This window comes from Rhinatrema bivittatum, chromosome 1 (genome assembly GCF_901001135.1).
Source record: "Rhinatrema bivittatum chromosome 1, aRhiBiv1.1, whole genome shotgun sequence".
In the NCBI taxonomy this organism is placed as follows: Eukaryota; Metazoa; Chordata; class Amphibia; order Gymnophiona; family Rhinatrematidae; genus Rhinatrema; species Rhinatrema bivittatum.
Window position 1 is genome coordinate 496,330,082 of NC_042615.1, and position 17,864 is coordinate 496,347,945.

Genomic DNA, 17,864 nt, shown 5'->3' on the forward strand with positions numbered 1-17,864 from the left:
GCAAACATGGAAGGTGACCCAGACAAAGAGGTCCGTCCACTGCGAGGTTGATCAAGTCTGCAAACCACGGGCGACTGGGCCATTCTGGCGCCACCAGAATTACCAGGCCCTGATGCGACTCTATTCTCCGGAGGACCTTGCCCACCAGAGGCCAAGGGGGAAACACATAGAGAAGAACGTGACGGGGCCAGGGGAGGACTAAGGCATCCACACCCTCTGCGCCATACTCTCTTCTGTGACTGAAGAACCAAGCTGACTTGGCATTCCGGGAGGTTGCCATTAGGTCCAGGTAGGAGGTCCCCCATCTGTGGAACAGGAGATTCACCGCCTCCTCTAAGAGTTCCCACTCTCCGGGATCTAGATGTTGAGTGAGAAAGTCGGTTTGAACGTTGTCTACGCCTGTGATGTGGGAAGCCACTAGGCGGGAGAGGTGAGTCTCCGCCCACGCCAAACTGTCTCCCGAGAGACATGCCAGCTCCTCGTGCCCCCTTGGCGATTGATGTAAGCCACGCCACAGTGGTCGCATTGTCAGAGTATTCGGACTGCGCGACGATAGACAGGAAGTATTTCAATGCCACACACAATGCTCTGGTCTCCAAGCGATTGATCGGCGAAGTTGCTTGGGTCGGCGTCCACTTCACTTGCGCAGAACTCATCTGACACACCGCTCCCCAGCCAGAGAGACTGGCGTCCATCGTGACGATTACCCATTTCGGGATGTCCAAAGGAACACCCTGGAGAAGATGAGTGAGGTTGAACCACCACAAAAGACTGTCCTTGGCTCCCTGTGGGAGAGGGAGGATGGCTTGGAAGTCCCGAGACACCGGCTTCCAGCGGGAGAGCAGGGCGTGCTGTAAGGGACGGCGGCTACTACTATCATCACCTTCATGAAGGTTCGAGGAGCGATCGCAAGACCAAAGTGTAGAGAGCCCGGAACAGGAAATGTTGCCCCAGAATCTTGAATCGCAGAAAACGCTGATGCGCCTGGAGGATGGGAATGTGTAGATAAGCTTCCTTCAGATCCAGGGAGGGCAAAAATTCTCCGGAGTGCACCACCGCTATCACGGAGCACAAGGTTTCCATCCGAAAGTGGGGAATCTTGAGGGCCCTGTTGACCATCTTGAGATCCAAGATTGGGTGGAAGGAACCTTCCTTCTTGGGGACTACGAAGTATACCGAATAATGTCCCCGGCCTACTTCCAGGGGGGGGGGACCATACGAATCGCTCAGAGAGCCAGAAGCCTGTCGAGTGTCTGCCGGATTATGAGTTGTTTCTGGACTGGGCCACATGGAAAGAAGAGGAACCTATCTCTTAGCGGCCGAGCAAATTTTAACAAGTAGCCGTTTCTTAGATTATCCAGGACCCACTGATCTGACGTGATGTTGACCCACTCCTCGTAGAAAAGAGAGAGACGTCCCCCTATCCTGGAGATCGGGGAGTGGGCCGGCATAGCTTTATTGTGAAGACTTGGGGGACGTCCCCTGGGCCGGACCAGAGCAGGGCTGTCTTCTGGCACGAAAGGACCGAGTCCAGGATTGGGATCGAGAGGACGGCTGACTAGGGGCTGCAGTCCTTGCCTGGCGGAAACTACGTTGATTCTTGAATTGGCTTCTAGTGGAATTGAACGACCTAGAAGAACTAGGGCGATCCTCTGGCAGTTTGTGTACCTTATTCTCTCCGAGGGACTTGATAATCTGGTCCAGATCCTCCCCAAATAGTAGCTTGCCCTTGAAGGGTAGAGATCCCAGCTGCGACTTGGAAGAAGAATCCACTGACCAGTTGCGGATCCAGAGGAGGCGTTTAGCCGAGACTGCAGAAACCATAGATCTGGCCAAGACTCTCAGAATGTCATATAAGAGCGTCTGCTCCATATGCTATGACGGCCTCTAAGTGGTCTGCCTAAAGTGCTTCCTCAGGAGGCAACTCCTGGGAGCTGAGCAGCTGTTGAAACCAGCGGAGGCCTGCACGCTGCGTGAAGGAACTACAAATGGCCGCCCGGACCCCCTGGGCGGACACCTTGAATACTCTCTTAAGATAAACTTCCAGCTTTCGATCCTGAAGATCTCGCAAGGCTGCACCACCCGTTACTGGAATGGTAGTTCTTTTCGTCACCACTGAGACCGCAGAATCTACTTTGGGAACCTTAAGGAGCTCCAGGAAATCATCAGGGAGAGGATATAGCTTATCCATGGCTCTGCCGACCTTGAGAGAGGTCTCCGGAGAATCCCATTCCCTGGATAACAGTTGAAGGAAAGAGGGATGGGAAGGAAAGGACCTACATGGCGGAAGTAGACCAGCCAGAAGGGGGTCCCCCTTTCTTTGCTGGTGAATTAGGCTCAGGCAGGTCCTGAGGAGCCTCAATGTCCAATTCCTGTAGGATATGTGGAATGAGGGGGTCCAGCTCATCCCCTTCCAATTGAGCCGTAGTTGAAGATTCATCCGGATCTGGGTCCTGCTGAGGAACAGTCCGTCCATCATCCCCACCCGCAGAGGGGTGTACCAAACGGACCCTCTGAGCGCTTGAGGTGTCTGAGGCACACCTGTTCCCGGGACCGCTGACCCTTGGGCACTCCCCAAGACCTCAGTGGAATCAGCCATTCTGGGTACCTTAGGAGGAGGAGGTCCCGCCAGAAATTCCTGGCGCTGGCCCATCCTGGCCAGGTAAGCATTGTGAAGCAGGAGAACAAAATCCGTGGAAAACGGAGGTGGCCCCGATGGAGGAAGAGTAGGAAGATTCCCTGACAGAGGAAAAGGCTCCAGAGGTGGAACGGGTGTCAAAACCGGCGGCTGATATGAAATAGGCGCATCCTGCTCTTCTCCTTTTAGCGCAGGGGCAGCAGAGTCTGGAGACAAAATGGCCGCCGCTCCCGTGGTCAGCGGGATCGGGGCCGGCCCCTGTCTGTCGAGGCGCGGCAAAAGACAAGAACCAGAGTGGGCCGGTGGCTGAGAGGGTCCCTCCCCACCAGGGAGGCAAGCTGTGCAAATCCCCTTGCGGGAGAGCCTCGACCCAGGCTCTCCACAAGCTCAGCACCTGGACGAACGAGGCATGGGGATCCTCGACAGAGCCACGAGGGAACCAGCTGATTTCAACGCGAGAGACAGGCAGGGCTTAAAGCTGCGGGAAGTGCGAAAAACCTCCGCTGCAGCCTGTTCTTCCTCACGCTCACCAGGTTCATGGCTGTAAGAAGCGGGTAATAGCCTCCGCTTCAGTCCTGCTCTCTCTCTATCCCTCAGCGACCCACAGATAGAGGCACAGAGGAATAACGCCTCTCTGTGCTGGCTGCCCCGAGGAAAACGGCGTCTCAGGAACAACGGGTTGGATAGCAGCCACAGGGGGAGAGGTCGGCACCACAGACTTGCACCCTGGAGAGGGGAAGAGAGGAAATACCCTGTCAAAAAGAAAATAAAAAGAAACTTATCCCGACAACAGAGATGGGAGGGGGTGGGGAGAGCTGCAAATGGTACTGCCTGCAAGCTTAGAATGCTCCCACTAAAACAGGAGCAGAGGTGAAAGGAGAGCTCTCCAAAATAATTCCCTCAGAAATTCAAAAGATTTTTTTTTTAATCAGACTTGATCCATCCAAAAGAAAGGAAAGCTGAGGAAAATAGAGAAAATTCCTAAAATAGCTTTCTAGTCATCTCAGTGGGGAACGAAAGCCACCCCTGTCATCTGCTGGAGTCAAGAGAATACTGAGGATTAGTAGAGGGTGCACTACCTTATAAGGAAGCATCCTTCAAAGTTCTCTATGACTCCATCTGCTGGAAGGGGGAGATAACCCACTGTCTGGACTGATCCTGGTACGTACAGGGAACCAAAGAACTAAAAAATAAAAAAAAATGTAGAAGAAAACTTTCAGATGAAAGAGAAAACCTTGGAAGAAGTGAGGGGAAAAATTAAGGATAGGTCTTTTAGGGAACATTACTGCTTAAAAAGATTTTTCTATCTTTTACAAAAGCAGGGCCTTTCACCTCAAGACTCAACATAGGCTACAAAGGAAAAGGCAGTAACTCACCTTGTATATTTCATTCTCAATTTTGTCAACTAGCAGCCTTGGCACATTCAAATCAACACTAGCTCCATCCAGGATGTACTGGTCAACATGACCCTGAAGCACAGAATCCACAACTTCCTTTTCTTCTGCCAGAAATGAGAGCGTTTCCATGACTGATGCCCACATACCCCGAACCTAAAGGATAAACAGGACAGTTCAATATGATTGCTCTTCCAGTTAAAAGCCCAGACTTATGACTTACACATATTATAGGGTAACAAGTACTTTTTAGCTATTGATTCTGTTTTTATGAAACCATATTATTTATCTTTAAGGAACTTGCAAAATGCTGGGGGGGGGGGGGGGGGGGGGGGGGGGGGGGAATTGAAAGTAAATAGTGGGGAGAAGTAAATGATGGGACAGAGGGGGGAACAACAGGGTGCAAGATCTGTAATATCAGGTTTAGGAAGGTGCATTTCTTCTACCTTTGCTTAGCATAGGAGGAAATATATTTCTAGTTCTCTAGTTATGCACTGTATGTTGAGGGGCTTCCATCCCAGTTTTGTCTCCACATTTGTTATTTGTAGTCTTTTAATCTGAATTTGGTGAAGGTCGGACTGTCTGTATGTGACTGAAGTGAGGTACTTCACTAACAAGTAGAGATTTGTATCAGTCTTATTTGTTGCTTTTTCTCAATATGATATTGCGTTAGTGGTGCACTGCTGCCTTTTCATAGGTAGGGCTATTACTGTTTGAATCAAAATAGTTAGTGTTGCTATAATATGGCAGGTTTGCTATACATGTGCTGCTAAATTTTTCAGATTTTGTATTTTACAATACACCTGGTAGCAGAGGGAGTTTGTGTTGCTGTTACTGGGAAGATATCAATCTTTTTTTTTTGTACCATGAGTTGAACTAGTTATGCTCTGCACCCGTTAGGGGACAGGGGATTCCTGTACATGCAGAGTATATGTTTACATTTAGCCTTGTGATGATCATGAGTTCAGTGTAGCAGAATAACCAGGTGGATCTCAAGACCTCACATGGATATCCAAACTATCATAGCAAGAATATGAAGCATTATTTTAAACCCAAACTAATCGATTAAGTTCCAGGTGCTCATATAATGATCAAAGATTCCAATGTCTATTCAATATCGCATCTTTATTGAAATTTCAACATGTAAATTTCCATTGATATCATTGCATCATGTCCAAACTTCAAACACTGTGGTCACCCAACATGGCCATGTTTTGCCTGTCATCTTCTTCGGGAAGGACTCAGCTATTAATTACAAAAAATATATATTCAGAGCCACATAAAAGATGTATTCTGAAAAGAGCATATTCAGTGAAAAACATTCTAGATGAAATAGATAATTAAAATTACAATACCTGAATGTAATCCACTTTGAAGTTCCAAAAACCGGAATATAAAAATCAGATAAAATAAATAAAACAGCACCCTATAACTAACAATTTTTAGAGAAACCAACACACATACCTGAGACTGCCTTTCATATAACACTGAAGTAAGCTTGTTCAGAGTTAGAATGACAAGGTAAAAGCTCTCAAAATTGCCACAAAAAAGTCATGTGGCCCGAACAACCCAATCAGGGGAGAGATATCAGATTACATGAACACCGATCAATCTATGTCCTGGTTAAGACCGGATGGATGTAAAGACTAGTCTAAAAATCCACCTTTGCTCTTTTTGTAGCAGAGCTTGATCCCTATCACCTCCATGTGATTGGGGTGGGACTGAAATAAATAGCAATAAAGCAGAGGTCTGCAACTGAATGATTAAACTCATATCAGTGTGGGGTCAGGGGTGCATTATCATTGTGTCTCTAACTATTGCTACAATGCCCGTAAATAAGGGTTTTCAACAAGATGTTTTCCCTACGTAAAGCAAAATTACAGGGACACTTAATATATCACCCAAGCAGAGTTACATTCAGTTGACAGGCGTAACTTATAGCGAGCTTTCAGAGATGGATGTTAAAAAGAGGCTAGTCGAAGAAAAATCACATGCTGTGTACATTCCACAGGGTTGGTGGCCGTGGGTACTTGAGAGAGAGTCCCAAATGTGTTGAAATCAAAGGTCACAAATCTGATTGCAACCACGATAAAAAGCAAACCACGGAAGATCTTTGAAACACTTTAAGGGAGCCAGAGTAGACCGCTGAGAGTGGATTGCCTTACAAATTTGACTTGCTTCGGTTGAAAATGGGAGAAAACATGTGAGACCTGGTGATACTAGTTTGGGATGCTGTAGAAAAAGTAAATCCCTATTGACATAAAGGGCTCGTTTATGAGCATGTAATAGGTTGGGGATAATCCCATTCCAAAAATTGTTTAAACATATGTTCAGCCTGAATAATAAAATTGCGCAGAGGAGCATGTACCCAGGAGACAAAAAAAAACTGGCCAATAATCGGTATACTATTGCGAAGAATGTTTCTATCTGTATTTTTTATTTATTTATTATAAAAAAAGAAAGTAATGATTGTCACTGATGATTACCAGTACATCTAAAAATGAAATATGAGAAGTACTGACATGATGGGTGAATTTAAGATTAGGGTCTTGAATACTGAGCCAATCATGAAACAAATAATTGGATCTCTGTACCTTGCCAAAAAAAAAGTCAATGAAACTCTAGTGTATCACACTAAAATAGTCATAAGATATGCAGACGAAATACCAAGGAATTGCAACTAGTGGATGTATCTGCAATTGCTTTCAAAAAGTTAATACTCAGAACAACTTATTTCGAATTACCTTTGATTTAATGGTAAAAAAAAAAAAAAAGATGGGCATCAAATTTGAAATCATTTTTTGTTAAAGCTAAACGGGTGAGGGTGAGTAAAAATTCAATCAGGACCCAAATGGGTTGAAGCCGCTGGTCCAAAGCCCATCATACTGCAGATTTTGCTTGATGTTATGGGATATTTGAGTATAAAACCTCGATATCGGGAGTCACGTGATGTTGAGTGAGTGAGCAGACGTGGGTCTGATCGCTCCGGGGACCCCCTCAGGGAAAAAAGCGGCGAATCTACATAAAATCGCTCATTTTTATTTCAAAATTGCTTATTTTGAAAAGGAAAACTACCAAATATTATTTTAAGTTAAAAAAAATTTTGAAATTTTTGTGGATGAGCAGTAGCAGATCTGATCTCTCTGAGAACACCCTCTGGAGGAGGGGAAACGCAGCGAATCGTTATAAAATAACTCACAATATTTGAATTTACTTACTTCATTAAGCACAAGCTTCAAATACAACTTCAGGGGATTGATCTTTGAATTCTTTTGTGGAAATGACAACAAAATCGGGTAGGAAAGAAAGAGAAAAGATGAAGGCTGCTGATCCTAAGATGGCTGATACAGACACTACACAGTTAACTGACTCGGTAGCGGGGGTGGGGCCTGACATCGCAGGTTGGTAATAGCTGCATTAGAGGGGAGGTTTCAGCAACTTTCCACACAAATTGCTGGTGTGAGCTCTCAAATTACAGGAATTCATACTCAGTTAAAGGAAGCTGAATCCAGAATCTCAGAAGTAGAAAATAAGATGGAAGAACAAGCTAAGGATTTGAGAGAACTTCAGAAATCCCAGGAAATACTGCAAAGTAAGGTTGATGATTTAGAAAATAGATTAGGCAGGAACAATCTGCGTATTATAGGCATACCTGAAAGCATAACAGATGTTGATTTGGGATCTAAACTTACTTCATGGCTAATTCTAACATTGAACCTAGATAATCAGCATGGGCAGCTATATATAGAGAGGGCACATCGGTTGGGACCCTATCAGATAGACAGGTCCTCACAAACTAGACCGAGAGCAGTTATAATTAAATTTCTTAATTTTGCACATAAGGTACAGATACTGCGAGCCTATAGAAAAATAACAGATTTAAATTTTGAAGGGAGTAAAGTGCTCATCTTTCAAGATTATTCAGCCTCTGTGGCAGCTCAAAGAAAAGCATTTGTTCCAGCATGCTCTCAATTAGCCAAATTAAAAATTAGAGCCACCCTGATGTTTCCTGCAAAACTGCGTATTTATTATAATGATCAAACTCATGTCTTCACAAAAGCTGCTGAAGCTCAAGCTTTTATTCAAGGACTTCCATTGATGTAATATCAGAAGATGTGACTTGATATAATTTTTCATTGGAGCTGTTTGTTTTCAATTAAATGATCTCTCTGGTGTTTGTTTTCACATTGAGAGAACTTTCAGGAATTCTCTACAAGAAAATTGTATTAATAGATTGATTTTTCAATTTTGGATCACTCATTAGATTTGGTTGTTTTCACATGAAGAAAATTTTACTAAAAGAAAGGTTACTCGCTAAATAAACTGTTTTTCATGGCAAATTTTTATTTTTTCTTTTTCTCCTTATGAGGGGGTTCTTAAGTGACCTTCATTAATATGTTAGGTGTGGGGGTGCATGGGATGATCCAATTTTGGTTCATCTTCTGTGGTCTATTACACCTTTTGGGAAGATATATAAAGGGTAAAGCATCGAAGGGGCACATGGTTATAGTATGCAAAGTACTTTTAATATATGTGGATAATTTATACAATGCTATTGTGGGTGAGAGTCTAGGCTGGGGGATAATCACTCACATAATAATAACTGTAAACCAAATCATAAAGAAGTTTGCATTTATTTATATAGATGGCTGAGGTACGGATATGTACTTGGAATGTCTGTGGTATAGGCTCAGTAATAAAACGCTATAAAATTTTACATTCACTTAAGCGTTATAAAACACATATTGCTTTATTGCAAGAGACGAGACTCACTGACTTGGAACATGAGAAATTAAATAAACAATGGGTGGGGAAATCCTTTTATGCCTCATCCTCCTCAAGTAAGGCAGGAGTAGCTATACTTCTACATAAAAAGATTCCTTTTCACTTACATCATTTAAAAGCAGATCCAGAGGGAAGGTATATTTTTTTAGACATTGAGATATATGGGAAAAGAATATTCTTGGGAAATATATATGCACCTAACAAATATTCTTCAATATTTTATGAAAATATCTTCCAAATTCTGCAAGAACATTCACATCTTCCACTTATTTTGGGAGGTGATTTTAATACTGTATTAGAACCAACAATGGATAGACAACCGCCACACCAAACTTCCAAGATAGATGAAGGGCGAGGTCTTCCATTTATATGTAAATTATTAGATCTTGCAGATGTTTGGAGATTGTTACACCCTAATGATCTTAACTTTACTCATATTTCACGAGCTCATGGATCACAATCTAGACTGGACTATTTATTGGTTAGCTCCACTTATTTTTCTAAAGTGACAGGTTCAGATATAGGGCCTTTAGTTATTTCGGATCATGCCCCTGTTTGGGTGGATTTTGCGGGATTTAATAGCACAGGAGGGGGTAAACATTGGAGATTTCCAGCCAAATTATATTATGATGAAGGATTCAAATCATATATAAGAGATAAATGGAAAGAATACGACTATTTCAATAACCAGCATCAAGGTGATCCAATTTTATATTGGGACACGGCAAAGGCAGTCCTGAGGGGAGAGATTATATCATATACAGCTAAAAAACATAAGGAATTGTCAGCAACAATAGTTCGATTAGAAAAACAATTAAGGAAAGCTAAAGCCTATTTTACCTCTTTTCCTACAAGGGAAAACCGCATAAAATTTTACTCTCTCCAAAGTACTCTTCATGATTTTATACAACAAAAAACACAAAAAAATCTTCTCTACTATAAGCATCGGTTGTTTCAATTTGGTAATAAGACAGGGAAATTATTAGCTGGATTAGTAAAGTCATGGGAAGGAAAATCATATGTTAAAGTATTAAGGGATTCAACAGGACAAATAAAGACATCCACTAAAGATATTGGGAAAATATTTACAGATTACTATCAAAAATTATACTCAGTGGATACAGACTATCACCCAGACATTCATAAGTACCTTTCTAAGATAAAACTCCCCTGGGTAAATAAAATGGACCTATCATTAATTAATGCTCCTATGGGAAAACCAGAATTGGAATTGATCATTAAGGATTCTGCTTTAGGTAAATCTCCAGGTCCAGATTTATTTATTTATTTAAAGTTTTTTCTATACCGACTTTCCAATAACAGAATTATTGATCAATTCGGTTTACATTTTGAACAATAACAGTGACAAGCAAATGTCTTACAGAGAACAGGAATGTATTCACGTATGAGTTTTACAAAGTCATGTCTGATTTAATTAGTAGTCCTATTAAAAAAGTATATGATAGGCTTTCTTCGGATGAATTACAAACTTGGCAGGAGAATAAAGCAACTATAGTAGTACATCCTAAGTCTAATCGAAACCCAGAGTTACCTGGTTCTTATAGACCTATATCCCTTATTAACTGTGATCTTAAATTAATAGCTAAAGTAATGGCAGATAGACTTGCAATGATCATTACTAAACTTATTTCTCCTTCTCAAGTGGGGTTTGTCAGAGGTAGGCAGGCAGTAACAAATGTCCGCAGAGTTCTGGCATCTATTGCCTTCTCAGAAAAATTACATTTGAATTCTCTTATAGTGAGCTTTGATGCTGAGAAGGCTTTTGATCGAGTGAACTGGGTATTTTTATTTGAAGCCTTGAACCATTATGGATTTCAAGGCTCCTTTATTTCATTTCTAAAAAATTTATATAATCAGCCAAAAGCTAATATTTGGGTAAATGGGGAACTTTCATCAGACTTTACATTGTCTCGGGGTACTAGGCAGGGTTGTCCCTTGTCCCCTTTATTATTTGTATTATCTTTGGATCCTTTATTACGTATCTTGGAGGATAATAAGAATATAGAAGGGATTAAAATGGGATCGGCAAAATTCAAATTAGCTGCATTTGCGGATGATCTCTTGTTGCATTTGATAAACCCCACTAAATCTCTTCCAGTTGCTCTTCATGTGATTGAAGAATATGGTCTTTATGCAGGTTTTAGTTTAAATCTCGATAAATCTGAGGCCATGGTAATAGGTCCTGATGCATCTATACCTTGGTATGGGAAATTCCCCTTAAAATGGACAAATGATAAATTAAAATATTTAGGTATTTGGATTCCAAAAAGCCTTTCCAAGCTATATGACTTAAATATATCTCCAATGCAACAGAAAACTAACAGCTTTTTAAATGCTTGGCACTGTTTCCCACTCTCTCTTATTGGAAGAATACACTTATTGAAAATGACATTATTACCACGTTGGCTGTATGTGCTCAGTGTTCTACCTCTTCTATTAACTCATGTGACTATTAGCAAATATCAGAGAGTAGTGACAAAATTTTTATGGCAGGGGAAAAAACCAAGAATTAAACTATCTATCCTAATGAAACCACTATCTATGGGAGGTATGGGTCTTCCGGATTTGAAACTCTATAATCATGCGATTAATTTACGATACATAGGGGACTGGTTGATGGGCACACAATACTTTTCAGACACCTATATTGAAGCACAATTGCTTCTTCCAATATCGCTTCGTTATGCTTTACATGCTCCTAACGCTTCTTTATCTCGTACAATCAAATCAGATCTGCTTTTACAACCTTTAAGAAGAACATGGATATGGCTAATGAGGAAGAATTCGTTATCTGACAACATATCACCATTTCTTCCATTTTGTGGTAATCCAAAGTTCTTTTTAGGATCGGATGCATCACGATTTCGACTTTGGGACCGTGCGGGACTCAGATGCATTGGACAATTAATACATATGGATGGATCTTTTCTTACTTTTAAAGAACTTCGTTCTTTTTATAAACTCTCAGCTATTGACTATTATCAGTACCTTAAAGCTCGACATTATATACAATCGCTTGGTTCACCAACCTTCATGGACACTAATTGGCAATTTTTAAGTAACTGGTTTGATCCAGAAAACCCCCAGAAACGTTCTATATCATATTTGTACAAACAATTAGAGTCTTCATATAAGATTTGGTCCTTGGAGAAGGTGCAACTTAAATGGCAATTAGAACTTGAGCAACCGATATCAATTGCAGTATTGAAATCTGCATTTGTTAGTACGCGTAAAATTACAATTAATACACTCTTGCGGGAAACTAGATATAAAATTATCTATAGAATGTACATTTCCCAGCATCAAGCATTCAAAGCAGGTTTCACTAACTCTGATATATGTATCAGGTGCAAAGGAGGACCAACACACTTGGGTCATTCCTTTTGGAGTTGTCCAACAATTCAAATATTTTGGAAGAAAGTTTATCATACTGCAAATAAAGTTGTGGGTTATAAAATTCCATTTTCTTCATTGGTGGCACTTTTTGGAATCTTTCCAACTCATTCAAAAGAAATAAGGTCTCGATTCTCTGGATTACAAAAGTTTTTTTATTAGCTTGCAAAGCCATACTAACAGCCTGGAGAACTTCAGAAGGACCATCTATATTATTATGGCGTTCTTCTATAATAAATCTACTAACCATGGAAACCTTGGCTATTAATCACCTGTCTATCAAGACTAGAAGAGCAATAAATGCAGTCTGGCTTCCCTTTATTCTAACCTTACCACATGAATCTAAAAGTCTTTTTTTAAATCGTATAGATATTTGATATGTGATCCTTGTGCTTCTTCGATGCAGGGAGGGAAAGAGGGATGGGGGGAGGTAGGGTTATGGGAGGAGGGGTAAAAATATGGATAGAGTTAAGAAAATATGTACCAAATGTTATGCTTTGGTAATGTTCATTATTTATAATAAAAACAGATTTAACATAAAACCTCGATATCTAATGTAACCAGCAGAAGACGTTCAGACAGTAAGTGTAAAGATTCAACCAAACAAATGAAATGGCTAGAATCATTCACGTAAGATCTGATTAGTGGGACCAAGTGTTTCAAAAGGTGGTCAATGAATTTGGCAAGTACTAAGCCGATACTAGATACAATCGGATGGCCCGGGGGCTGGAAGAGGGACTTGTGTATTTTAGGTAAAATGTAAAAAAAACAGAATTGTGGGACTTTTTCAATTATTATTTGTTAAACATCCAGCCTCCCAAGGGATAATAAAACCTGATTGTATTTCGGATTGTAAAGCAGGAGTTGGATCTTCTGATAATTCAGAGTAGAATGTGCTATCAGAATTGATGGGCAACCTTGGCCACAATCAATTCTATTCAGTATCACTACCCTTCCCTCTTTATCAACCGGTTTAATCTGTTCAGATGTATCAGAGGACAGATCAGTGAGGGCTTTATGTTCTGCACATGACAAATTGTGAAAACAACATATAGGAACAGATTCAAGAGAGGCAACATGTAAATCAATTGGGGGACCAGGATGTGACCAAGTAGATTTGGGGATCGTCACAGAACCATCTGATGTAGTGTGTTCATGTTGTGAGAAAAAAAAAAAACTTCAATTTTATTTTATGAAAATATTTTTGCAATTGTAGTCTGACATTAAACAAATCATACTTATGGGTACGAAAGAAAGGTCTTTTTGCAATACTGCCTCTTCTGTTGGTAAAAGATTTTTGATAAGAGATACAGTACACTCTGTAATCCTATAGGCCAGTTAATTGTAAACACAATATCAGAAGAAGTTAAAGTCTCGGAAATTGGATCACGCTGGGAAATGCAATCAACAGGTGGCCCTCTACCAAAAGTCTAAGTTTTGATGGAAAAGTTGTTGATACTGGGTCCGTAAACACGACATCCGTTGCGCCTGGGGTATCTCTCGCTTGACTGAATAAGGCCTCCTAAATATTGAAGGAGGATCCAGTAGAAGTAGATACAGTTAAGATTTCATCCCCAGATGAATCGTCAGACAATGTATTATAAGTGATTTTCTTTGGAGGTGGACGGGATGAATTCATCCATGGGGACATGAAGCCTTTAGTGTAGTCAAGCACATCATGCCAAAATTTTTTAAATTTAAGGGACTTTAAATCAAAGCAGAAATTATTAAATTCCACTTAAATTCAGTTTGCTGATTATATGCTTGAATGTCCGGACTGATTTTAAGGCTTTCCAGATGGGCTGATATTTGCTTGTGTAGGTCTTGAGAAACTTACTTAATAGTTTTGACAATTAAGATCACTAGATCTTGAGAACACTTATTTAAGATCTTGTTCTAAGGCCGTAAGAATGAAGGATTATCAGTAAACAGGAGAGGTTCCTTTAATATTCTCAAGCCTCTAGGATGTGTGCGTGTGTGTGAGATTCAATGCGTGAGTGAGGGACAGCCAACGTGTGTGCCCATGTGAGGGTGAGCATATGAGGGAGAACCTGTGGGTGTGTGTCTGTCAGACTGAGAAATAGCCTGCACATATTTGTGCGAGTAAGACTGAGCATGTGAGAGCAAGGGAGAGTATGTGCATATAAGAGAGCGAGAGAGGAGAAAGTTTATGAACAAACCCCTCCTTTCTTCTTGCTAATCCAAGACAATCTCAGGTACCCGACAATCAAAGTTCCCAGGCATGGAAAGCAGGGGATTTTTTTTATCCTTATTTATTTTAATTAATGGATTTTTTGGAACATTTTTATGAGTTTAAAATTGTTGTATGTTATCCTGTTCTTCAGCTGTTAAAAAGAATACGTATTTCATATTTCTGAGGAATGGCTATTGTTTTTCTGTTATAATAAATACAGGGCCTGGCTTGTTGGAGGTTCCAGTTCAATTTTTGTCTGCACGTTTCTATTTATACGTATGGTCATTTTATTCTGTATTTGGTGATAGTCTGTCTATATTCTGCATGTACGACCAAGGTGAGGAATTCTTCCAGCATGTAGTTTGTATAGGGGTCTAAAGCAGCCTGGTTTGTTCTATTTCCCTAATAGGAGATGTATTTGGTGTTTCAGGGCCTGGTGTAATATTAACACTGATGCCTTTTCATAGGTAGGGTTGTTACTGTTTGCATACTGGGAGGTTTACGATATTTTTACTCATGGCTTTCTGAGTGCTAAGCCCATACTGAACATGTTAAAGTAGGCTTAATACCATCAATTTGATAAAAAAAAAATCCTTGGCACCATGGCAAGACCAAAAGGGAGAGATCTGAACTGAAAATGTTTTCCCCAGTATGCCAAAAAATCAAAGGAACTGTTTATGATCTTTTCTGACAGGAACATGGAGGTAAGCCTCAGAGAAGTCCAGGGATGAATGAAACTACCTATGTCTGACTGCTACAACAACAGAGAAGAATTTCAATGCAGAAACAGGGAATCTCAAGACATTATTGACTTCCTCGAGGTCAAGAATGGGATGAAAAGCTACATTTTTCTTCATAATAATGAAGTAAATGGAATAGCGGCCCTGCCTTTTGCCTCACTTACCACAGGAATCACCGCCTCTAGATTCTGGAGCCTCTCCAAAGTGGGAAAAATAGTGGAAACTATTCTAAAGATCAAAATCACAGAGCATATAGAAAGAAATAGTTTAATGGCACACAGTCGGCATGGATTTACCCTGGGGAAATCTTTCCTTCTGCAAGTCGAGGATGGGCTGATATGTGCCTTCCTTATTTGGCACTACAAAGTAAACGGAATTCTTTCCTCGCCCCTGTTCCTCCTTTGGAACAGGAACGATAGCGTTGAGGCGCAACAGCCTCTGCAGAGTCCCTTGCACGGCCTCTCGCTTTTTCTGGGAGAAGACTTGGAACTCCAGAAAGGCTTCCCTGACAGGACAAGAAAACTCCAGTGTGTAACCATCATGAACCATCTCTAACACCCAGCAGTCCGAGGTAATCCTGGCCCATTCCTCGTAAAAGCTGGATAGTCTGCCCACTACTACTTTATGGACTAAGCTAGCTTCATTGCAAAGATTTTCCATCACCGGCCCCTTAGCAAGCATCATCCCTAGCAGGTCTACGGGTTCCTCAAAAGGGCTGCTGACTACTTAGTCCCCACCCCGGAGACGAGCTTGCCAGAACAGATGTTAGGTTCCATATTAGGAGCTACCAACCAGGAAAAAGATCTAGGCATCATAGTGGATAATACTTTTAAAATAGTCTGCTCAGTGTGCTGCAGCTGTCAAAAAAGCAAACAGAATGATAGGAATTATTAGGAAGGGAATGATTAATAAAAACGGAAAATGTCATAATGCCTCTATAATCGCTCAATGGTGAGACCACACCTTGAAATCTGTGTACAATTCTGGTCGCCGCATCTCAAAAAACGATATAGTTGCGATGGAGAAGGTACAGAGAAGGACAACCAAAATGATAAAGGGGATGGAACAGCTCCCATATGAGGAAAGACTGAAGAGGTTAGGGCTGTTCAGCTTGGAGAAGAGATGGCAAAGAAAAGGCACTAGGGGGCCCCCGCAGACCATCCAGGACCGGGTTCATGTCCTCATTATCCGACTCCTCCCGAGTCACTTTCACCCTCAATTCCTGTAAACCTGTGGAATGAGGGGACGCAACTCATTTTTATACAAGCAGACTACTTGAAGGTCATCACCCTTCAACACCGGCAACTCATCCAGGTCCAGATCATCTTTATTCGCATTTGGATCCACGTTCAGGGTTGCATCCGAGTCCACTTCCGGGTCGGCGTCCTGTAAATCGAGGGGGTCCTCCAGAATAGCGCTTCTCAACAACCAGTGTCTCGCCAAACACCGGCAGGTGTGTCACGTCTCCCAATGGCCCACTAACCCTTTCTACTTTCCTTCTCCCTTTTTCCAGCCCCCGCTCTTCCTACCCCCATTGCCCAATGGGAAGCCTCCTCCCTTCTACCTATCAGTGGGAGTAGAAAGAAGGGAGGAAGCCTTTGATTGGCCGGTGAGGCAGGCATCAGAATGCCCGGGGGTGGGGTGGGAGGAATACAAGTGTTGAACTCCGACGAAGCAAGGCTGCCATGGGAGCCTATTCCCATGGCGGTGAAGAGGAAAACCCGACCCCGACCAAGCAAGGCCCCCACAGCCCATGGCGGCAAAGAGGAAACCCGACCAAGGCCACCATGAGAGCCCATTCCTGTGGTAGCGAAAAAAGAAGGCCCGCTGGAGTAAAGCTACAGCGGAACTGGAGCCCATCCCTGCAGTGAAGGAAGAAGTTTTTGGTGTGAGCTAGTGTGAATGGGTGCCAGGGTGAGAGCTTGTGTGAATGGGTGCGAGAGCATGTGTGTGTGATTGAGAGCTTGTACATAAGAGACCATGAGTGTGATTGTGAGAGAGCCTGGTCAGGGTGGTGATGTATTTCTGTATGAGAGAGAGAGACAGAGACTGGTCAGGGTGGTGACTGGTGTGAGAGAAAGACAGAGACTGGTTGTGTGTGTGAGAGAGAGAGAGAGCGCGAGAGTGACTGAGACTGGTTGTGGGCGCTAAGGAAGAGGACTGTGAGGACAGAGCTTCAGCAGCCCTTGCTGCTTCCGGTAAGTGCTATTGGCCTGGAAGGGAAAGGAGTAGGAGAGTTGCTGGAGAGGGTAAGTAAAGGTGGCTTTTTAAATTTATTTTTCTTGATTGACTGCCATTTTAATTATTGGGTATTATGCTATGTCTGCTGTTTTGAAATATTTTATTGATATTTGGACATGTTTTAATAATTTTTATGAGTTTTTAATTGTTGGATATTATTCTGTTCAGCAGCTGTTTTGTAACATTTTTAGTATAGTTTTACAATTATTTCTGTGGGGGCTTATTCTGTTTTCCCAATAGGAAATGTATTAGTGTTTAGGGCCTGGTTTAATACTTGTATTTCTTAGATAAGATTGTTACTTTTGAGTGTGTTAAATAATACAGGTGTAACTTTGTGCGCATTATTGCAAATCCTGAGAGTCTGTTAGGTGCTATATTTCTCTTTCCATTTCTCCAGGTTCGCACTGCATGCAGAGTGGCTTTTTCGGTTTTCCATTCCAGTTTCTGTCTCCATATTT

The 17,864-nt window shown here is 41.8% G+C and overlaps 1 protein-coding gene across 1 annotated transcript in view; it reads right to left on the reverse strand.

Annotated features, from left to right (window-relative positions):
* Positions 1–17,864, reverse strand: part of HAUS6 (HAUS augmin like complex subunit 6) — a 345,826-nt gene that overhangs the window by 215,603 nt on the left and 112,359 nt on the right. The window contains exon 8 of the mRNA XM_029608783.1: positions 4,015–4,188. Within this exon, the coding sequence (XP_029464643.1) occupies positions 4,015–4,188 (174 nt within the window). The remainder of the gene's footprint in view (positions 1–4,014; positions 4,189–17,864) is intronic.